The 20,735-nt window shown below is 40.3% G+C and overlaps 1 protein-coding gene across 10 annotated transcripts in view; it reads left to right on the top strand.

Moving 5' to 3' along the window:
* LOC106593124 (histone deacetylase 9-B) overlaps positions 1–20,735 on the top strand; it is a 94,674-nt gene that overhangs the window by 33,202 nt on the left and 40,737 nt on the right. For 2 of the 10 annotated variants that reach the window (XM_045719165.1, XM_045719164.1), the window contains exon 1: positions 5,571–6,216. The exons of 1 other annotated variant lie outside the window; for it this stretch is intronic. In XM_045719165.1, coding sequence (XP_045575121.1) covers positions 6,108–6,216 — 109 coding nt within the window. In that variant the 5' untranslated portion in view covers positions 5,571–6,107. Of the gene's footprint in view, positions 1–5,570; positions 6,217–6,464; positions 6,557–20,735 lie in introns of those variants that run through there. 7 more of the 10 variants (XM_045719163.1, XM_045719161.1, XM_045719167.1 and 4 more) reach the window with 6 other exon arrangements.

Raw genomic sequence — 20,735 nt, 5'->3', positions numbered from 1 at the left:
CAGTGTTGTCCTGTGTTTTAGACAAGGACAAACGGAAGCAAAGCTGAAAGCTGTTACAGTTTTTTTTACAGTTGCTAACAAGCGTTTATACTTATACTTGAGATACTAAGATACTTTTTCTAAACTCTTAACACAGCAACACACCTACATCACACAATTAGCCAAATAGTTAATGTTCTGCTCAAAACCACATTTTGTTCATTAAATTCATTTCAAAATGCTAAAAAACTTTCTCTACATACACTAATCTATCAAAACACGGCAAACCCGACTCAATATCTAATCATTCTGTCAAAACACTAGCACATGTTTTCTATCCAAGAGGAGCATATAGTCAATCACAGCACAACGACTTTCAAAATACTAACAGTTGATGGCATTACAAAAACTGCATTACTTTTCAGGTTTCGGTTCTACTTGCATACATTAGACAATATGAAATCCATCGTTTTTTATAATTCAGTTTCCTTTTGCATTTTTTGGTTGAGTGTCAAATGTGTGCAATTTTGGCAACATACTATCTAAAAGTGAATGACTCATCTTTACTTCATAGAATGCACAGTAGAAAAAAATAGGAAGTGCTGCAGTAAAAGCGTTATTAGCAACATGAAATTCTTGGATGGGCTGCAAACCAGTTTGTGATTACATGTGAATGGTGGAATGCTACATTGTCCCATGCAATCACAAATGTCCTCATGTTTCTTCCCACCTGTTCCCTTTCTGCTTCTGGCACCAGTTGTTGGTGGAGGTCATCTAAACTCAAAAGAAGGCGCTCAGTGTTGTAGGGACCAATCTGGCATTTCTGCAGGACCAAACCAGCACTCCAGATTGATTTGTTCCTCTCTGACCCGGCACATCAACGGTGGCCCTTTTCCCGATGACGTTTCTTACCCACCGATGTGTTTTTGCCAGGTTAAACCCTGCCTCGTCTACATAAATTATTTAATGTGGGGTCTGATTAGCCTCCAATTCCATGACTAACTGAAAGAAATCAAACACAGTATGTGTAAATGCTTTTCACTATGTCCTACTGTACGTACTGTAACCCATGTTAACATGTAGAGTAGCATAGTGTCCTACTGTATGTACTGTAACCCATGTTAACATGTAGAGTAGCATAGTGTCCTACTGTATGTACTATAACCCATGTTAACATGTAGAGTAGCATAGTGTTATTGTTAAACTCACTATAGAACAAGATATATTGGATAGACACCATACCTGGACATATTGGTGCCGGAGTTCCTTGACCCGCTCACTGTTCCTTTCAAAAGGAACTGTGTACAACTGTTTCATTCCAACTCTGTGTTTGGTCAGAGTCCGAGCCAATGGTAGTCAGGCTGATGCTTTCCACATTTTGAAATAACAGGTTGTCCTCTACAATTCTGGTCTGAATTTTCTCTCTGTTTTATTGCATTGTCAGCAATGACCAATCCTACAATGGCATGCTCTTGGTCTTCACTGAGGAGCTTTCTTCTTCCCCCAGAGGGAGGAAAACTCGATGAAACCTTCACTCTTGCGCAGACATTTAGAAACAAAACATGCCAATTTGAAAAATAAGCCACGGGAGTTTTTTGAGCGAGAATTAAGATGACTTTCGAGTAGTAAGACATGTATAAAAGCAACAGATACCATTAATAAGAAGAGGCTAGAAGCGTCTTATATGGTGACATGGCAGGAGATGTTTTGAAACAATTACTGCTTTGCATACAAGCCAGTGAATTCTATGCGTTACAGCTGGATGAGTCAACAGACGTGGCGGGCCTGGCACAGCTCCTGGTATATGTCTGTTACGTTTATGGGGGGTCAATTAAGGAAGACTTCCTCTTCTGCAAACCACTGGAAACCAGGACAACAGGAGAGGATATTTTTGAAGTACTGGACAGCTTTGTGACATCAAATGGACTTTGGTGGTCAAGATGTGTTGGTATCTGTCACGACTTCCGCCGAAGTCGGCTCCTCTCCTTGTTTGGGCAGCGTTCGGCGATCGACGTCACCGGCTTTCTAGCCATCGCCGCTCCATTTCTCATGTGTCCATTTGTTTTGTCTTGTTCCATACACACCTGGTTTTCATTCCATAATCACACTGCATGTATTTATCCTCTGTTCCCCTCCATGTCTTTGTGTGTAAATGTTTATTGTTTTGTGGATATTGTCAGGCGCCATACTTTTGTTATATTCCGTGTTTTTGGCACGTTTATGTTTTTATGTGCTGTCGTTTTTGGACCGGAATTAAAGTGTGCCTGTTTACTACACTCTGATCTCCTGCACCTGACTTCGCCTCCGTACACACCCCTAACAGTATCTGTACTGATGGCGCAAAAGCCATGACAGGAAGACATAGTGGAGTGATAACGCGCGTGCAAGCCTTTCTCACACGACTGGCCTATCTGGGTGATATTTTTTCTCGCCTGAATGATCTGAATCTAGGATTACAGGGACTCTCCGCAACTATATATTCAAGGTGCGGGACAAAAATTGAGGCTATGATTGTCACGTCCTGACCATAGAAAGATGTTATTTTCTATGGTAGAGTAGGTCAGGGCGTGACAGGGTTTTTTTTTGTAGTTTATTTTTTCTATGTTGTCAGGTTCTAGTTTTGTATTTCTATGTTGGGTTTGTTTGGGATGATCTCCAATTAGAGGCAGCTGGTCCTCGTTGTCTCTAATTGGAGATCATACTTAAGTAGGGTTTTTTTCCACCTGGGTTTGTGGGAGATTGTTTTTTGAGTAGTGTGTGTTTCAACTCTGCGTCACGGTTTGTTGTTTTGTTCTTTAGTTTATGTTTATGTATCGCATAGTTTCACAGTGTAAATAAAATGTGGAACAACACACACGCTGCACTTTGGTCCGCTTCTCCTTACGACAACCGTGATGATGAAGAAGTTGGAGCTCTTCTTTGTCTGCATTAACAAGGACAACACACAGGTCTTTCCGTCATTGTATGATTTGTTTGTGTGCAAATGAACTCAAGCTTATGGACAATGTCAAATGTGATATAACAAAGCACCTGAGTGCGCAATTACGCAGATACTGTCCCGAAATGGATGACACAAACAACTGGATTCGTTATACCTTTCATGCCCTGCCTCCAGTCCACTTACCACATCTGAACAAGAGAGCCTCATCGAAATTACAACAAGTGGTTCTGTGAAAATTGAATTTAATCAGAAGTGACTGCCAGATTTCTGGATTTGGCTGCGCTCAGAGTATCCTGCCTTGGCAAATCCCGCTGTTAAGACACTGATGCCCTTTGCAACCACGTACCTATGTGAGAGTGGATTCTCGGCCCTCACTAGCATGAAAACTAAATACAGGCACAGACTGTGTGTGGAAAATTATTTAAGACTGAGACTCTCTCCAATACAACCCAACATGTTGAGTTATTCACAATTTTCAATGAACAAATAAAGTTGTGTATGTAGGAGGGTTAAATAAAGAGCAATATTATTGATTATTATTATATTATTATTTGTGCCCTGGTCCTGTAAGAGCTTCCCACAAGCCGGGTTGTGACAAAAACTCATACTCATTTTTATGTTTAATAAATGCATTGTATATGTGTGGCAGGCTTACAATGGCAAAAAAACATTTGAGAGTGCGCTGACCCTGGTGCTATAGGGGGTGCACAGCTGGAGGTTGAATGTTTGAAGGGGTACGGGACTATAAAAAGTTTGGGAACCACCGCCTTAGCTCCTCCCCCCCGATGCTGCCACGGCATGCTTCCTCACACGATTGGCTGGCTCAGGGCATGCTTCCTCACACGATTGGCTGGCTCACGGCATGCTTCCTCACACAATTGGCTGGCTCAGGGCATGCTTCCTCAAGAGCAGTACAGATTTAGGATCTTAATTTCATTACTATTTTGTTGCTGAGAATGTTCCTGCACGGCAGGAAAGGCACATTTGTAATGTATTCAAGGTTTAAAAAAGGTTCTAAAGTTTGTAATTTGCACTTTAAAATGTAAGACTTGATTTGCCCTAATGAAACATGTATTAACACCTTCAAAAAAATGCCCATTAATTATAATCCACACAATAATTCACATTTCTTGTTGCTGCAGGATTATTTTCCTGTTGTAGCAATACCACACAGTAAAACAGGACATCTATGTTACCCAACAAATCACAGATCTAACTGGATATTGTGGAGATGAAACATATGATGGTAGGTAGAGACAGATGCTGATGCAGGGGAAATACAACTGGCTGAAATGAAGATCCTACATCTGCAGTGTCCTGGATGCACACTGACCCCTGCTCTCTCTCCCTCCTACAATCTGAGATAATAGTTACTATTCCACTTGGTCAGGTGGTTGGGTCAGGGTGATCTGGGAGGGTTGACACAGTTACTTATATAATACATGTGTTTGTTTAACATGCAGAATATGGTGCTTGTTTGTTACTCTCAATGACTAACCAATCATCTTGAGAATGAACTAATAACCAACCTATCAGATATGGACTGCTTGAACTAATATCCAACCTATCAGATATGGGCTGCTTGAACTAATAACCAACCTATCAGATATGGGCTGCTTGATCTAATAACCAACCTATCAGATATGGGCTGCTTGAACTAATAACCAACCTATCAGATATGGGCTGCTTGAACTAATAACCAACCTATCAGATATGGGCTGCTTGAACTAATAACCAACCTATCAGATATGGGCTGCTTGAGCTAATAACCAACCTATCAGATATGGGCTGCTTGAACTAATAACCAACCTATCAGATATGGGCTGCTTGAACTAATAACCAACCTATCAGATATGGGCTGCTTGAACTAATAACCAACCTATCAGATATGGGCTGCTTGAGCTAATAACCAACCTATCAGATATGGGCTGCTTGAACTAATAACCAACCTATCAGATATGGGCTGCTTGAACTAATAACCAACCTATCAGATATGGGCTGCTTGAACTAATAACCAACCTATCAGATATGGGCTGCCAATAAGAATATAAGTTACGTTGTCAAAATACAGAATATCACAGTCACCATAAACTACCATGAAAGTAAAACAACAGTAGCAAGACCTTGTAAGGATGAGGAAATATATTTCATTTGGATAGTATGTTTTGCAAAAAGTGATATAAGGATGAATCTTGTAAGAGAGAAAGACATGAAGAATCCCAGTTGAGAGAGGGTAGAGAGATAGAGAGAGATGAGAGATAAATAGAGGGAGTGATAAATAAAGTTGAAATGAGATAAAGAGTGAGAGATAGTGAGAGAAAAGAGCAAGAGAGAGAGAGAGAGGGGGAAGAGAGAGGAATCAAGCAGAGTGAGCCTCCATCTGCAGCTTGGCTGGGCTCTGCTCTGGGAGAGAGGGAGGGAGGGAGTCAGTCAGGAGACATGCCTTCTGGCAGGAATCTAGCTGTAGAGCTGTAGAAGAGACAGCTGTGTTTGGTGGAGGTATTTTTAAACGCATCAATGCTGCTCCAATCCCCTCGCCTCGGCCCTCCTATTTATAGCCGGGGCCGGCCATTGTTCTATTTCTGTCACCTGTGGGCCACGCTGTTGTTAATTCACATGCAAATGAAGCTTGCACCCTCTCAGGCTCAAGCATTACTTTCCTGTGAGAGGTTGACGGGTAAACAGTGCACGGCTTAGCTCAGCTCTGACTAGTACACCCCCCACTGGAAGGTTGAAACACAGGCAGGCAGGCTCACTCTCACCGCTCAGACATTACTGAGAGAGGAACAGAGAGGAGAAGACAGACAGACGAGAGAGAGACGACAGAGAGAGAGAGAGAGATCAGAGGGAATAAGAGCAGGGTAGTAGCTCAGTGTCACAACAAGAGAAGAGAATCAGACTGCCAGTCATCTTCTAACTCTGTCTGAACAGGGACTTCTTGACTGAAGCTCTGTGTTCTATTGTGCTGTGTAGTCACAGTATAGTGAGGGAAGCCTCACAGAGGGAGTGTGTGGGGTGGTTATTGTATTGCGTTTCAGCACAGCAAGAGAGAGAGAGTTTCCTCAGAGGAAAAGGAGGAGAGCTGTTTCTGTCTCTAGTCGCTGTCGTTCCCCTGTGTGTGAGAGGGTTGGCTCTTTGGGGACAGGAAGAGCAGGGCTTGCGATGCGACCTGAGCGCTGAGTGGAATATGCTGCAGACGATTTACGAGAGCGAGTCAAATTTCTCCACCACAACAAACGAGCTCGTTGGCCACCAGCGACTCTTGGACCAGCAGAAGATGCACAACGTTAACTCAGGTGACCAGACCCACCACGCTCTCTCTCTGCTCCTAAAGGGATAGCCTATCTTTCTCTTTTTTCTCTGGATTTTTTTTAGCACTATTATCCGCTCCCTCTTTTTCTCTCTCTCTATCTCTCTGTTTCTCTTCATCTGGTGGTCTGCCGCTCTCTCCTTATTTCCCACTCTCTCTCTCTTCTTCTCTCTCTCTCTCTCCCTACCTCCCTCTCCCTCTGTTTCATTCTCTCAACTCTCCGGTCTCTCCCAGTCAGTCTCTATCTGTCTGCCTCTGTGAAAGGAGGGCTCCAAACTTCTCAGCACAGCAACGCGTTATGATCAGGCACTGCTTTCTGTATCCAGGTATTTACATGTGTGATTTTATACTGCATGGTTTTACAGTGTGCAGTGCTTATGGATGGGCAGTTCCTCCTTGTATTCATTTACTGTCATTGTTTCTCAGTTTGCTTGTGTCTGAATGGAGTAAAACAATCATGTTTAAAACTGTCTGTATAGTGAGTGTTAGTAAATACACATAGTTTTATCATTGTGTGGATATGGACTGAATGCACTGTTTGGATTTGTTTTGGTGCATATTAATAACACTGTGCTTTTTACAGTCATTTTCACCACAATGAAATGGCATGAAACCATGAAAGGGATGTTGTGTTTGGATAGGGAGGCTTCCATGTCAGTCTTCACTTTTTGAGGTATAACAGTTACAGGAAATGCCATGGTAAAAATACAGACAGTACAAGGCAAAGGGAAATGAACATCAAAAGATTATCTCTGTGTCTCTGTGGATGTTTACCAAACACAATGACATTCTATTTCTGACCTGAGAAATGAATCTCAGGGTTCAAACGAATCTGACATCATTCTGAGTAATGTCGGTTTACGGTATTCACTCAATGTGAGTCACTCTGCTATTCTCTGCCTTTTGGACTTGTGGTAGTTCAGAAAATTCACTTGGCTCTTGTCATCTAATGGGTCTAGGGCTGTTGGAGCAGCATTGTATTCTGGGAAAGCACACACACTACAGTAAATGTCAGGAGTTTTGGTGGGCAGCATTGTTATGACAATACACAGATTGAGTCATTACTGCGTATTGTAGGCAGAGAGTTGCATACAGGAAAAGAATATTATGGCTATTGATATGTCAATAACTTGTGAACATCAGAGATAAATGCTGAAATGATTAATTTCACACATCCTCACATTGATCACCAAGGATACCACATGCTCTGTGGACATGACTCTTATAGTGTGCTTCTGTAAACTCAGTGTTTTTCTCCTCATAAGCGTTGTACTGTTGTCTGTTGCAGAACTATATTTAACCACCAGTACAGTATATTAACTACAGAACAAACAAATCTCTACTTCATTAACTACAGAACTAACACATCTCTACTTCATTAACTACAGAACTAACACATCTCTACTTCATTAACTACAGAACTAACACATCTCTACTTCATTAACTACAGAACAAACACATCTCTACTTCATTAACCACAGAACAAACACATCTCTACTTCATTAACTACAGAACAAACACATCTCTCTTCATTCTACAGAACAAACACATCTCTACTTCATTAACTACAGAACAAACACATCTCTACTTCATTAACTACAGAACAAACACATCTCTACTTCATTAACCACAGAACAAACACATCTCTACTTCATTAACTACAGAACTAACACATCTCTACTTCATTAACTACAGAACAAACACATCTCTACTTCATTAACTACAGAACAAACACATCTCTACTCATTAACCACAGAACAAACACATCTCTACTTAATTAACTACAGAACAAACACATATGTACTTAATTAACTACAGAACAAACACATCTCTACTCATTAACTACATACTGCATTGTTATTCAATTCTCTCCTATTCTATTCTGCTCTGTTCTATTATATTCTATTATATTATGGCTCTATTCTGTCCTATTCTATTCTGCTCTGTTCTATTCTATTCTGTCCTATTCTGCTCTGTTTGATTCTGTTGTATTCTATTCTGCTCTGTTCTATTATGTTCTATTCTGTCCTATTCTATTCTGCTCTGTTCTATTCTATTCTGTCCTATTCTATTCTGCTCTGTTCTATTATATTCTATTCTGTCCTATTCTATTCTGCTCTGTTTGATGCTGTTGTATTATATTCTGCTCTGTTCTATTCTGCTCTGTTCTATTATATTCTATTCTGTCCTATTCTATTCTGCTCTGTTTGATTCTGTCCTATTCTATTCTGCTCTGTTCTATTATGTTCTATTCTATTCTGCTCTGTTCGATTATATTCTATTCTGTCATATTCTATTATATTCTGCTCTGTTCTATTATATTCTATTCTGTCCTATTCTATTCTGCTCTGTTTGATTCTGTTGTATTCTCTTCTATTCTATTCTGCTCTGTTCTATTCTGCTCTGTTCTATTCTGCTCTATTCTATTCTATTCTGTTCTGTTATATCCTGTAGACAAGCTGAAAGGTAGTACAATACATGATCCATGGTAGTCAGCAGAACAAGAAGAGCAGAACAAGTGTGAATAAGGCTCTAGCATGACACATTATATCTCCTCTGCTCTGTCAATAGAGCACCAGGTCAATCCCAACATCCATTGCTGCTTTTCTCTTTCCTTCAAGCCATGCATTTCAGGTCTTCTTTTTCTTCTTCTTCTTTTTCTTATTATCGCAGAACATTATCTGCCAAACAACAAGATATTTTAAGTGCCTGAAATTCAGGCTTCTTGCTTATTCTGTGGGTCAGCTATTCTTAGGTGTGTTATTTTGGGCTTATGGCATTAGCCAGCTAAGATTAGGCGCCTTGCCGTCTTTATCACTCCATCTCAGCAGCCAGCAGCACACCCCTGACAGTCCTTTGGAAGGAGAGATATTCTTCATTTATCATTTACCTATTTAGTGTGTGTGTGTGTGTGTCTGTGTGTGTGTGTGTGTGTGTGTGTGTGTGTGTGTGTGTGTGTGTGTGTGTGTGTGTGTGTGTGTGTGTGTGTGTGTGTGTGTGTGTGTGTGTGTGTGTGTGTGTGTGTGTGTGTGTGTGTGTGTGTGTGCCTGTCTCTTATTCTGGTTTCACTTGTTGACAATTATATTTTCGGTTCTAAAAATAGCCTTGTCACATGCCTTTTATGACGGCTGCATGGGAGGCAGGGAGGCACCACAGTGACTGCAGCACAGCACACAGGTCTGTTCTGTTGGACTAAGACCATGGAGACAGGGTAAACAGGGTAAAAAGAAGTTAGGAATTTGACCTAGTGAAGCTCACATACAGAAAGATACACATACATTCATTTCCTGACAGTACACACGTTAGACATAACATCTGAAACCATCTAAAATGGTGTGTTATGAGTGGGTTTATAATCACATTCAATGGTGATGAAGCTGTCCTTGCCACTATCTGGAGAACCAACATGCATAAAGGTTTCTGTCCAACAGAGCTCTTCATGAAATCACACTTCATTTAATAACACTCTCATCTCTCCGGCTTTCATGTTGAAGAAGCTCAATGAATTCAGAGGGAGGAAGACAACATGTCTTTGTGATTTTAATGAGATGAGCCATGTAGCAGTGACATCAACATGTTCTAACGTGACCAAAACAAAGTGCTCAGACACAAAGGCTTTTTGAAAAAGAGAAAATGACTAATTAGTTAACTAAATGTAATGTCAGGAAGTGGGACTGTTGAGAATAATAAAACACAAAACAACACTGTGTTTATGATGCGCTATAATATGACCATGACCTCTCTTTTGTCTGCTGCTCTCTCTACCGTTACATTCATTTCAATCATCTGCTGCTTAACAAAGACTGTCATTGGTCAATTAGATTTGTATATTGCATTACAGTTACTCTGTACCCCTTCTGCATTACAAATATGTAACAAGATGTTTCTCTTGAACTGTTAAACAATAGTTGAACGTTCCAAATATACGGTTTGAAAATTAAGAATCTATAAGCATAGTCTTGGTATCAAGCAATTATTTCTTCACTCTAATAATTTGATCCAAATGTGATGAAATTTAGAGGAACAGCTGTTATTGTGTAATTTCTAACACACAATGGGACGATCAGAGTTTCTGTATCGTGTGACGCTCTGTTGAGTTGCTCTGAATGTGCCGGGCCCACATCCTTCCATCACTGGGCTGATGCTTGGACCTGTACAAGGAAAAGGACAGGCTTTGCATGGCATCCTGTGGAGGTAGTAAAGTGCTATACAAATGTGAAACGTACAGTTCTCTCTCTGTCTGCCACCGTTATGTACATTATCTTGATTGTGTTGCTATGTTACTGTACATTACAGAACAGTAGTGATTTTGGGAGGTGACAGAGTCCTATAGACTGTATAAAGCAGTGCCCCATGGTTGGACAGTTTCATTACATTAAAGGGCTACTTCTGGATTTTCACCAGTCAAATGAACTTGTGGATACCATTTTTATTAGCGCAATTGCTAACTAGCATGCTTGCAGATAACCATAGACTTCCAGTCATTGTACTAACGCTAGTTAGCATTGGCTCACGAGACTACCTCCAACTTCCTTCATACTGGACACAGAGACACACCACACAGTTCATCTGACTCTTGGGAAGTAGATAAAGGGCCTCATTGCCAAAATCCCGAATTACCTCTTTAAGGACATACACATTAAACTCTATGGTGAATGACCGGGGTTTGAGTGGTTTGGTTTGTGGCACTGCGCGGCAGTGGCTCGGCTCCTTTTGTTAGCTATAGAAGATAGCCTGCAAGCTACAGCTCTGTTTGAGCTGCAAAGACGAGCCTGACCGCCTGGGACTTAAAAATAAAGGTCTGTTTCCTGCTTTAGACGTGCCAGCTGCCCAAAAATAACAAGGCACTTAATGAGAGATCCAGCACCACATAGCAGACCCAAGCATCAGGCTATTCCTGCCTTGAAACACCTTCTGCATCTCCCAGTTTCTATTTATACAAGGCCAGTTAGAAAGGGCTCTAAAAGCTTGGTTGAATGTCACAATGTTTTTGGAAAGCAGGAAAAAGTCTTGTTTGGGATTGTTGGATTGACTATATTGCACTGTATTTATAATTAAGTGTCAGTTGTTGTGATCTAATTTTTAGTTTGTTGATGTCTTTTCACTTATATTCAGATAATTTTGGATTGTTGGATTGTAAGTGTTATATTCGACTGTAAGTGTTATATTATAATTGTAGTAACTTGACAAGGAATGCCCACACGCATTTCGATATTACTTTCCTTTACTTTCAACCCAAACCTAAAGGTGTATTGCGAGGTACAAACGGTACAAATATAGCAGAACTATATAGCCCACTCAACCGGTGGTAGAATCACCTTGCACAGAACTCACTCTTAGTGATGACATCATCAAAAGGGAAAGGTCACGGTCAATGCCAATAATAACCATGTCATTATTTATATAGTGTCCACACTATAACAATTATTATTATTATTGGCTTGTTGTTTGTTGCTGTCTTTTAACGAATGTGTCTGTAAGAGCCAAAACAGATGTAGAATCTTATTTGATCGCTCTTTTGTTGCTGAGAATTCTGGAATGCAGATGAGCTTCCTGATTTACATAAATTCACTGAAAACCCTCATTAACACACTGTTATATTAAGATTATTGCACTTTTTATGGAGCTTACTTTTGTCCAGCTAATAGCCCAACCACCGAACAAGCAACATTATGGACTAAACGTTAAAATCCTGTTGCTGCAGGATTATTTTACTATGACAATACTGGTCAAATTAAGATCCTATATCTGTAGTTAATCATTTTAAGTGATATCATAGTTTATATGGCTCCCTTGACTGGTAACATGATAATGGAAAATGCTGGAAAAGCAATCATTGGCTTGTTATCATTTAGAGTTTAGTACTTACTCCTTTCCTGGCATGGATTTATTTAGACAGGAGCTCTATGGTATTGTTATGGTCTATACAGAGCTCTATAATATTATTATGGTCTGTATAGAGATCTATAATATTATTATGGTCTATACAGAGCTCTATAATATTATTATGGTCTATACAGAGCTCTATAATATTATTATGGTCTGTATAGAGATCTATAATATTATTATGGTCTATACAGAGCTCTATAATATTATTATGGTCTATACAGAGATCTATAATATTATTATGGTCTTCACAGAGATCTATAATATTATTATGGTCTATACAGAGATCTATAATATTATTATGGTCTATACAGAGCTCTATAATATTATTATGGTCTTCACAGAGATATATAATATTATTATGGTCTGTATAGAGATCTATAATATTATTATGGTCTGTATAGAGATCTATAATATTATTATGGTCTATACAGAGATCTATAATAATATTATGGTCTATACAGAGATCTATAATATTATTATGGTCTATACAGAGATCTCTAATATTATTATGGTCTGTATAGAGATCTATAATATTATTATGTCTATACAGAGATCTATAATATTATTATGGCCTGTATAGAGATCTATAATATTATTATGGTCTATACAGAGATCTATAATATTATTATGGTCTATACAGAGATCTATAATATTATTATGGTCTATACAGAGATCTATAATATTATTATGGTCTGTATAGAGATCAATAATATTATTATGGCTTTCACAGAGCTCTATAGTATTATTATTGGCTATACAGAGCTATATAATATTATTATGGTCTTCACAAAGTGTTGCTATGAGTAAGCAGCCAAGCAAAGTGCCATAAGAAAGATGAATAACCCAATACTTGTTAATTAACCTAGTGGGGATATGTCTACTTAGTGTCATAGTGTCAGCCACAGTCTCATCTCCATTCAGAATTATACATTAAACACTATGGGCCAGTTTCTCGGACACTGACTAATTAAGACAATACTATATATATATAAAAGTATGTGGACAACCCTTCAAATTAGTGGATTCGGCTATTTCAGCCACACCCGTTGCTGACAGCACACAGCCAAGCAATCGTCATAGGATGCCACTTTTCCAACAAGTCAGTTCGTCAAATTTCTGCCCTGCTAGAGCTGCCCCAGTCAACTATAAGTGCTGTTATTGTGAAGTGGAAACGTCTAGGAGCAACAACGGCTCAGCCACAAAGTGGTAGGCCACACAAGCTCACAGAAAGGGACCTCCGAGTGCTGAAGAGCATAAAAATCGTCTGTCCTCGGTTGCAACACTCACCACCGAGTTCCAAACTGCCTCTCGAAGAAAACGTCAGCACAAGAACTGTTCGTCAGGAGCTTCACGAAATGGGTTTCCAAGCCAAAAATCAACATGCGCAATGCCAAGCATTGGCTGGAGTGGTATAAAGCTCGCCACCATTGGACTCTGGAGCAGTGGAAATGTGTTTTCTGGAGTGATGAATCACGCTTCACCATCTGGCAGTCCGACGGACGAATCTGGGTTTGGCGGATGCCAGGAGTACACTACCTGCCCCAATGCATAGTGCCAACTGTAAAGTTTGGAGGAGGAAGAATAATGGTCTGAGGCTGATATTTCATGGTTTGGGCTAGGCCCCTTAGTTCCAGTGAAGGGAAAACTTTGTGGCAACAGTTTGGGGAAGGCCCTTTCCTGTTTCAGTGTGTAAGAACTTTACAGGTCTGCACAGAGCCCTGACTTCAACCCCATCGAACACCTTTGGGATGAATTGGAACGTTGACTGCGAGCCAGGCCCAATTGCCCAACATCAGTGCCCGACCTCATTAATGCTCTTGTGGCTGAATGGAAGCAAGTTCCCGCAGCAATGTTCCAACATCTAGTGGAAAGCCTTCCCAGAAGAGTGGAGGCTGTTATAGAAGCAAAGGGGGACCAACTCCATATTAATGCCCATGATTTTGGAATGAGATGTCCGACGAGCAGGTGTCTACATACCTTTGGTCATATAGAGTCTGTCAATTTTTTATTTAATGTTTTTATTTAACCTTTATTTAACTCGGTCAGTCAGTTAAGAACAAATTCCTATTTTACAATAACGGCCTACCTCGGCCAAACTCTCCCCTGACCCAGACGACGCTGGGCCAATTGTGTGCCACCCTGTGATTCAATGATGAGTCTCCATTGAGCATGCTTTTTAGTCCAGGACTAGGCTTCATCTGTGTCCGGGAAACTGGCCCTATAGCCTATCCATTGACTGCAAATGATGCAAGACACCACCTATGGTATGTAGCTGTAGAATCTAACATGGGCACTGTCTTCCGGCCTATTATTGTTATTATTATTGTTATTATTATTATTAGACAAATAGATGATGGGAAGAGATCCAAGAAAACATATCTCACATCACAGACGTCACAACATGTAACACTCCCACCAGTCCAGACAACATGTGTCTCTGTTCTCTCTCTCTCTCTGCTGTGTGGTGGGTGAAGCCTGCTAGTGTGACTCCTCAAGGTAAAAACAGATACGGACTGTGTCCCACATGGCACCCTATTCCCTATGGGCTCTGGCCAAAAGTAGTGCACTATATAGGAAACGGGGTGCCAATTGGGAAGCCGCCACCTGCCATTGCCATGCCAACGTCTCAAATGAAGGCTGTGATCGTCACTCTAGCCGCCATGGGGGCTAATGAGAGACAGATCTGTTATAGAAATAAACACGTTGGGGACAGGCGGTCACAGAGCTGTGTGGTGGTAGTGTTGGCCCGTGGTGTCAGAGAGGAGGCTAGTGCAGTGGGAGTGCAGCCACTGGTTATGAGTCACCCTATCCCCTGTTGGCAGGGCCCTCGGAGGGGAAGAATTTGGGCATGGGGCAGGGTGCTGCTTGTCTCTCCCTGGTGCTAAAAACAAATTGGACCTGTCATTCATAAATCTCTTGTTTACCCGCCAACCCCTGCCGTTGGCGCTTAGTGACACCTCTCCACCAATGAGGAGGCCCCATCACTTCTTTCGCTCAAGGAAAACTGCAGGTGAATGAATATCTAGTAGTAACAGTTTATTGTATCTTCTTCAAAAATACAAAGAGGTTGATTCAGTGCTCCTTCAGGGCGATTAGCTTAAAAACAAAACTCTGTGTTAAATTAAGCAGACAGCCTGACATCCGTGACAGTCTTTCACACATTGTCTATATTAAGACCCAGGCAGCTCAGAAAATATGTTATATTTAGCTGTAGTTACTGCTGCTTCCGTGTTCTCCTCCTTTGCCTTTGCTGGTATTTGGAGTGCATTAACAGCAGATTTCGGTTTCAATTATAACATTTGACATTGTCATTTCTGAATCCTAAACTTAGCCGTAGGCAGCCACAGATATAACCAGATAGACATTGGTCTATTTTAATGTCGGTGTATGATGCTGGTTAATTCAAAACAGACATGATGATATCTCGGGCAAAGATCTGCCTTCTTTACTATGTGTTCTGTTTAACAGGGTGCTGTGTCTCTGTACAGTGTCTGCACTTGACCTGAACAACAGATGGCTTATGTTGATAAGAATTGTAAGGCCTAGTTTGAAAAAAATGTTTCAACTTATAAAATTGTTTTTCTGCTGACTTAAAATGTTGCATCTTACAATGTAACTGTAACTGTAACTTTGGTCATGTTAACCTCTATGGGCTAGGTGGGACGCTTGCGTCCCACCTACGTAACAGCCACTGGCAGCCTGTGGCGCGATTTTCAAAACCTTAAAAATCCTATTACTTCAATTTCTCAAACATATGACTATTTTACTGCTATTTAAAGACAAGACTCTCATTAATCTAACCACACTGTCCGATTTCAAAAAGGCTTTACAACGAAAGCAAAACATTAGATTATGTCAGCAGAGTACCACGCCAGAAATAATCAGACACCCATTTTTCAAGCCAGCATATAATGTCACCAAAACCCAGAAGACAGCTAAATGCAGCACTCACCTTTGATGATCTTCATCAGATGACAACCCTAGGACATTATGTTATACAATACATGCATGTTTTGTTCAATCAAGTTCATATTTATATCAAAAACCAGCTTTTTACATTAGCATGTGACGTTCAGAACTAGCATACCCCCCGCAAACTTCCGGGGAATTCACTAACATTTTACTAAATTACTCATGATAAACGTTCACAAAAAGCATAACAATTATTTTAAGAATTATAGATACAGACCTCCTCTATGCACTCGATATGTCCGATTTTAAAATAGCTTTTTGGTGAAAGCACATTTTGCAATATTCTAAGTACATAGCCCAGGCATCACGGGCTCGCTATTTAGACACCCGGCAAGTTTAGCACTCACCATAATCATATTTACTATTATAAAAGTTTGATTACCTTTTGTTGTCTTCGTCAGAATGCACACCCAGGACTGCTACTTCAATAACAAATGTTGGTTTGGTCCAAAATAATCCATCGTTATATCCGAATAGCGGCGTTTTGTTCGTGCGTTCCAGACACTATCCGAAATAGTAAAGAAGTGTCGCGCGCATGGCGCAATTCGTGACAATAAAATTCTAAATATTCCATTACCGTACTTCGAAGCATGTCAACCGCTGTTTAAAATCAATTTTTACGCCATTTTTCTCGTAGAAAAGCGATAATATTCCGACAGGGAATCTCCTTTTCGGCAAACAGAGGAAAAAAATCCCAAAGGCGGGGGCGGTCGGGTCACGCGCCTAAGCCCAGTGTCCCTTGATCGGCCACTTGAGAAAGGCGATAATGTGTTTCAGCCTGGGGCTGGAATGACGACATTCTGTTTTTTCCCGGGCTCTGAGCGCCTATGGACGACGTGGGAAGTGTCACGTTAGAGCAGAGATCCTTAGTAAATGATAGAGATGGAAAAGAAGTTCAAGAAATGGTCAGACAGGCCACTTCCTGTAAAGGAATCTCTCAGGTTTTGACCTGCCATTTGAGTTCTGTTATACTCACAGACACCATTCAAACAGTTTTAGAAAATTTAGGGTGTTTTCTATCCATATGTAATAAGTATATGCATATTCTAGTTACTGGGTAGGAGTGGTAACCAGATTAAATCGGGTATGTTTTTTATGAGGCCGTGTCAATACTGCCCCCTAGCCCTTTCTAAATGGACGTTACTTAAAATTTGAAGGTGGCTGGGGTTACTTACCTTTCTGTAACAACTACCATTTTTTAAATGGAAGAATCTGCAGTGGAGAGTAAACCTTGTATCCTCATTCCCTATTCCCTACATACAGTTGAAGTCGGAAATTTACATACACTTTAGCCAAATACATTTAAACGCAGTTTTTCACAATTCCTGACATTTAATCCTAGTAAAAATTCCCTGTCTTAGGTCAGTTAGGATCACCACTTTATTTTAAGAATGTGAAATGTCAGAATAATAGTAGAGAGAATGATTTATTTCAGTTTTTCTTTCTTTCATCACATTCCCAGTGGGTCAGAAGTTTACATACACTCAGTTAGTATTCGGTAGCATTGCCTTTAAATTGTTTAACTTGGGTCAAATATTTTGGGTAGCCTTCCACAAGCTTCCCACAATAAGTTGGGTGAATTTTGTCCCATTCCTCCTGACAGAGCTGGTGTAACTGAGTCAGGTTTGCAGGCCTTCTTGCTCGCACACGCTTTTTCAGTTCTGCCCACAAATTTTTTATGGGATTGACATTTGGAAGACCCATTTGCGAACAAGCTTTAACTTCCTAACTGATGTCTTGAGATTTTGCTTCAATATATCCACCTAATTTTCTTTCCTCATGATGCCATCTATTTTGTGAAGTTCACCAGTCCCTCCTGCAGCAAAGCACCCCCACAACATGATGCTGCCACCCCCGTGCTTCACAGTTGGGATGGTGTTCTTCGGCTTGCAAGTCTCCCCTTTTTTCCTCCAAACATAGCGATGGTAATTATGTCCAAACAGTTCTATTTTTGTTTCATCAGACCAGATGACATTTCTCCAAAAAGTATGATCTTTGTCTCCATGTGCAGTTGCAAACCATAGTCTGGCTTTATTATGGCAGTTTTGGAGCAGTGGATTCTTCCTTGCTGAGCTGCCTTTCAGGTTATGTCGATATAGAGCTCGTTTTACCGTGGATATAGATACTTTTGTACCTGTTTTCTCCAGCATCTTCACAAGGTCCTTTGCTGTTGTTCTGGGATTGATTTGCGCTTTTCGCACCAAAGTACGTTCATCTCTAGGAGACAGAATGCGTCTCCTTCCTGAGCGGTATGATGGCTGCGTGGTCCCATGGTGTTTATACTAGCGTACTATTGTTTGTACAGATAAATGTGGTACCTTTAGGCATTTGGAAATTGCTCCCAAGGATGAACCAGACTTGTTGAGGTCTACAATTTTTTTTCCGAGGTCTTGGCTGATTTCTTTTGATTTTCCCATGATGTCAAGCAAAGAGGCACTGAGTTTGAAGGTAGGCCTTGAAATACATCCACAGGTACACCTACAATTGACTCAAATGATGTCAATTAGCCTATCAGAAGCTTCTAAAGCCATGACATCATTTTCTGGAATTTTCCATGCTGTTTAAAGGCACAGTCCACTTAGTGTATGTAAACTTCTGACCCACTGGAATTGTGACACAGTGAATTATAAGTGAAAGTATCTGTCTGTAAACAATTGTTGGAAAAATGACTTGTCATGCACAAAGTAGATGTCTTAACCGACTTGGCAAAACTATAGTTTGTTAACTTCTATGGGCTAGGTCCCACCCTAGTCAACAGCCAGTGGAATCGCGTGGCGCGAAATACAAATACCTCAAAAATGCTATAACTTCAATTTCTCAAACATATGACTATTTTACACCATTTTAAAGACAAGACTCTCGTTAATCTAACCACATTGTCCGATTTCAAAAAGGCTTTACAGCGAAAGCAAAACATTAGATTATGTCAGGAGAGTACCCCGCCAAAAATAATCACACAGCCATTTTCAAAGCAAGCATATATGTCACAAAAACCAAAACCACAGCTAAATGCAGCACTAACCTTTGATGATCTTCATCAGATGACACTCCTAGGACATTATGTTATACAATACATGCATGTTTTGGTCAATCAAGTTCATATTAAATCAAAAACCAGCTTTTTACATTAGCATGTGATGTTCAGAACTAGCATACCCACCGAAAACTTCCGGTGAATTTACTAAATTACTCATGATAAACATTGACAAAATTAATAATTATTTTAAGAATTATAGATACAGAACTCCTTTATGCAATCGCGGTGTCAGATTTTAAAATAGCTTTTCGGGCGAAAGCACATTTTGCAATATTCTGAGTACATAGCTCGGCCATCAGGCTAGCTATTTTGACACCCACCAAGTTTGGGGCTCACTAAACTCAGAATTACTATTAGAAAAATTGGATTACCTTTGCTGTTTTTCGTCAGAATGCACTCCCAGGACTTCTACTTCAACAGCAAATGTTGTTTTGGTTCCAAATAATCCATAGTTATATTCAAATACCTCTGTTTTGTTCATGCGTTCAGGTCACTATCTGAAGGGTGACGTGCGAGCGCATTTCGTTACAAAAAATGTCAAAATATTCCATTACCGTACTTAGAAGCATGTGAAACGCTGTTTAAAATCAATTTTTATGCGATTTTTCTCGTAAAATAGCGATAATATTCCAACCGGGCAACGTTATATTCATTCAAAGGCTGAAAGAAAAAAATGGAGTAGTCTCGTGAACGCGCATCTCAGTCTCAATGTCCCCAGGCTGACCACTCACAAACTCTGCTGCTGTTCTTTGCCCAGGGACAGCAGACACCCCATTCCACTTTCTGGTGGCTTTAGAGAGCCAATGGAAGTCTTAGAAAATGTCACGTTACAGCACAGATGCTGTATTTTTGATAGAGATGCAACAGAAGGACAACAAATTGTCAGACAGGGCACTTCCTGTATGGAATCTTCTCAGGTTTTGGCCTGCCATATGAGTTCTGTTATAGTCACAGACACCATTCAAACAGTTTTAGAAACTTTAGAGTGTTTTCTATCCAAATCTACAAATTATATGCATATTCTCATTTCTGGGCAAGAGTAGTAACCAGTTTAAATCGGGTACGTTTTTTATCCGGCCGTGCAAATACTGCCCCCTAGCCCCAACAGGTTTTAACAAGAAATTTGTGGAGTGGTTGAAAAACGAGTTTTAATGACTCCAACCTAAGTGTATGTAAACTTCCGACTTCAACTTCAAGTATATATAGTGCCCTACTTTTGAACAGGGTTGATATGGCTCTGGTCAAAAGTAGTGCACTAAGTAGGGGATAAGGTCAAAGCTGTCCTTTTTCCTCACCTCTTAGAGCTTGGACCCTTACGAAAAAACACACATGAATTTCACTTGTGAACGCATGTGAAGTGTTCCAAAAACACATGTTTTCATGTGATCACTTGTGATCTTATGTGAAGTTAATGTGATAATATGTGAAAACATGTAAAGCAACATGTGATAAACATTTCCTTTCATGTGAAATCGTATGTTTTTTCTGTAAGGGGAGGAGTCACATCGCTGTGTTGTGCTCTATGATTCTGCTGGAACTTCGTTAGGTTGGGAGTCACAGAGCTGTGCTGTATGATTCTGATGGAGTCACAGAGCTGTGCTGTATGA

This window comes from Salmo salar, chromosome ssa05, assembly GCF_905237065.1.
Source record: "Salmo salar chromosome ssa05, Ssal_v3.1, whole genome shotgun sequence".
Lineage (NCBI taxonomy): Eukaryota > Metazoa > Chordata > Actinopteri > Salmoniformes > Salmonidae > Salmo > Salmo salar.
Note: the sequence above shows the minus strand (reverse complement) of the source record. Positions and strands in the feature narration are given on the sequence as shown.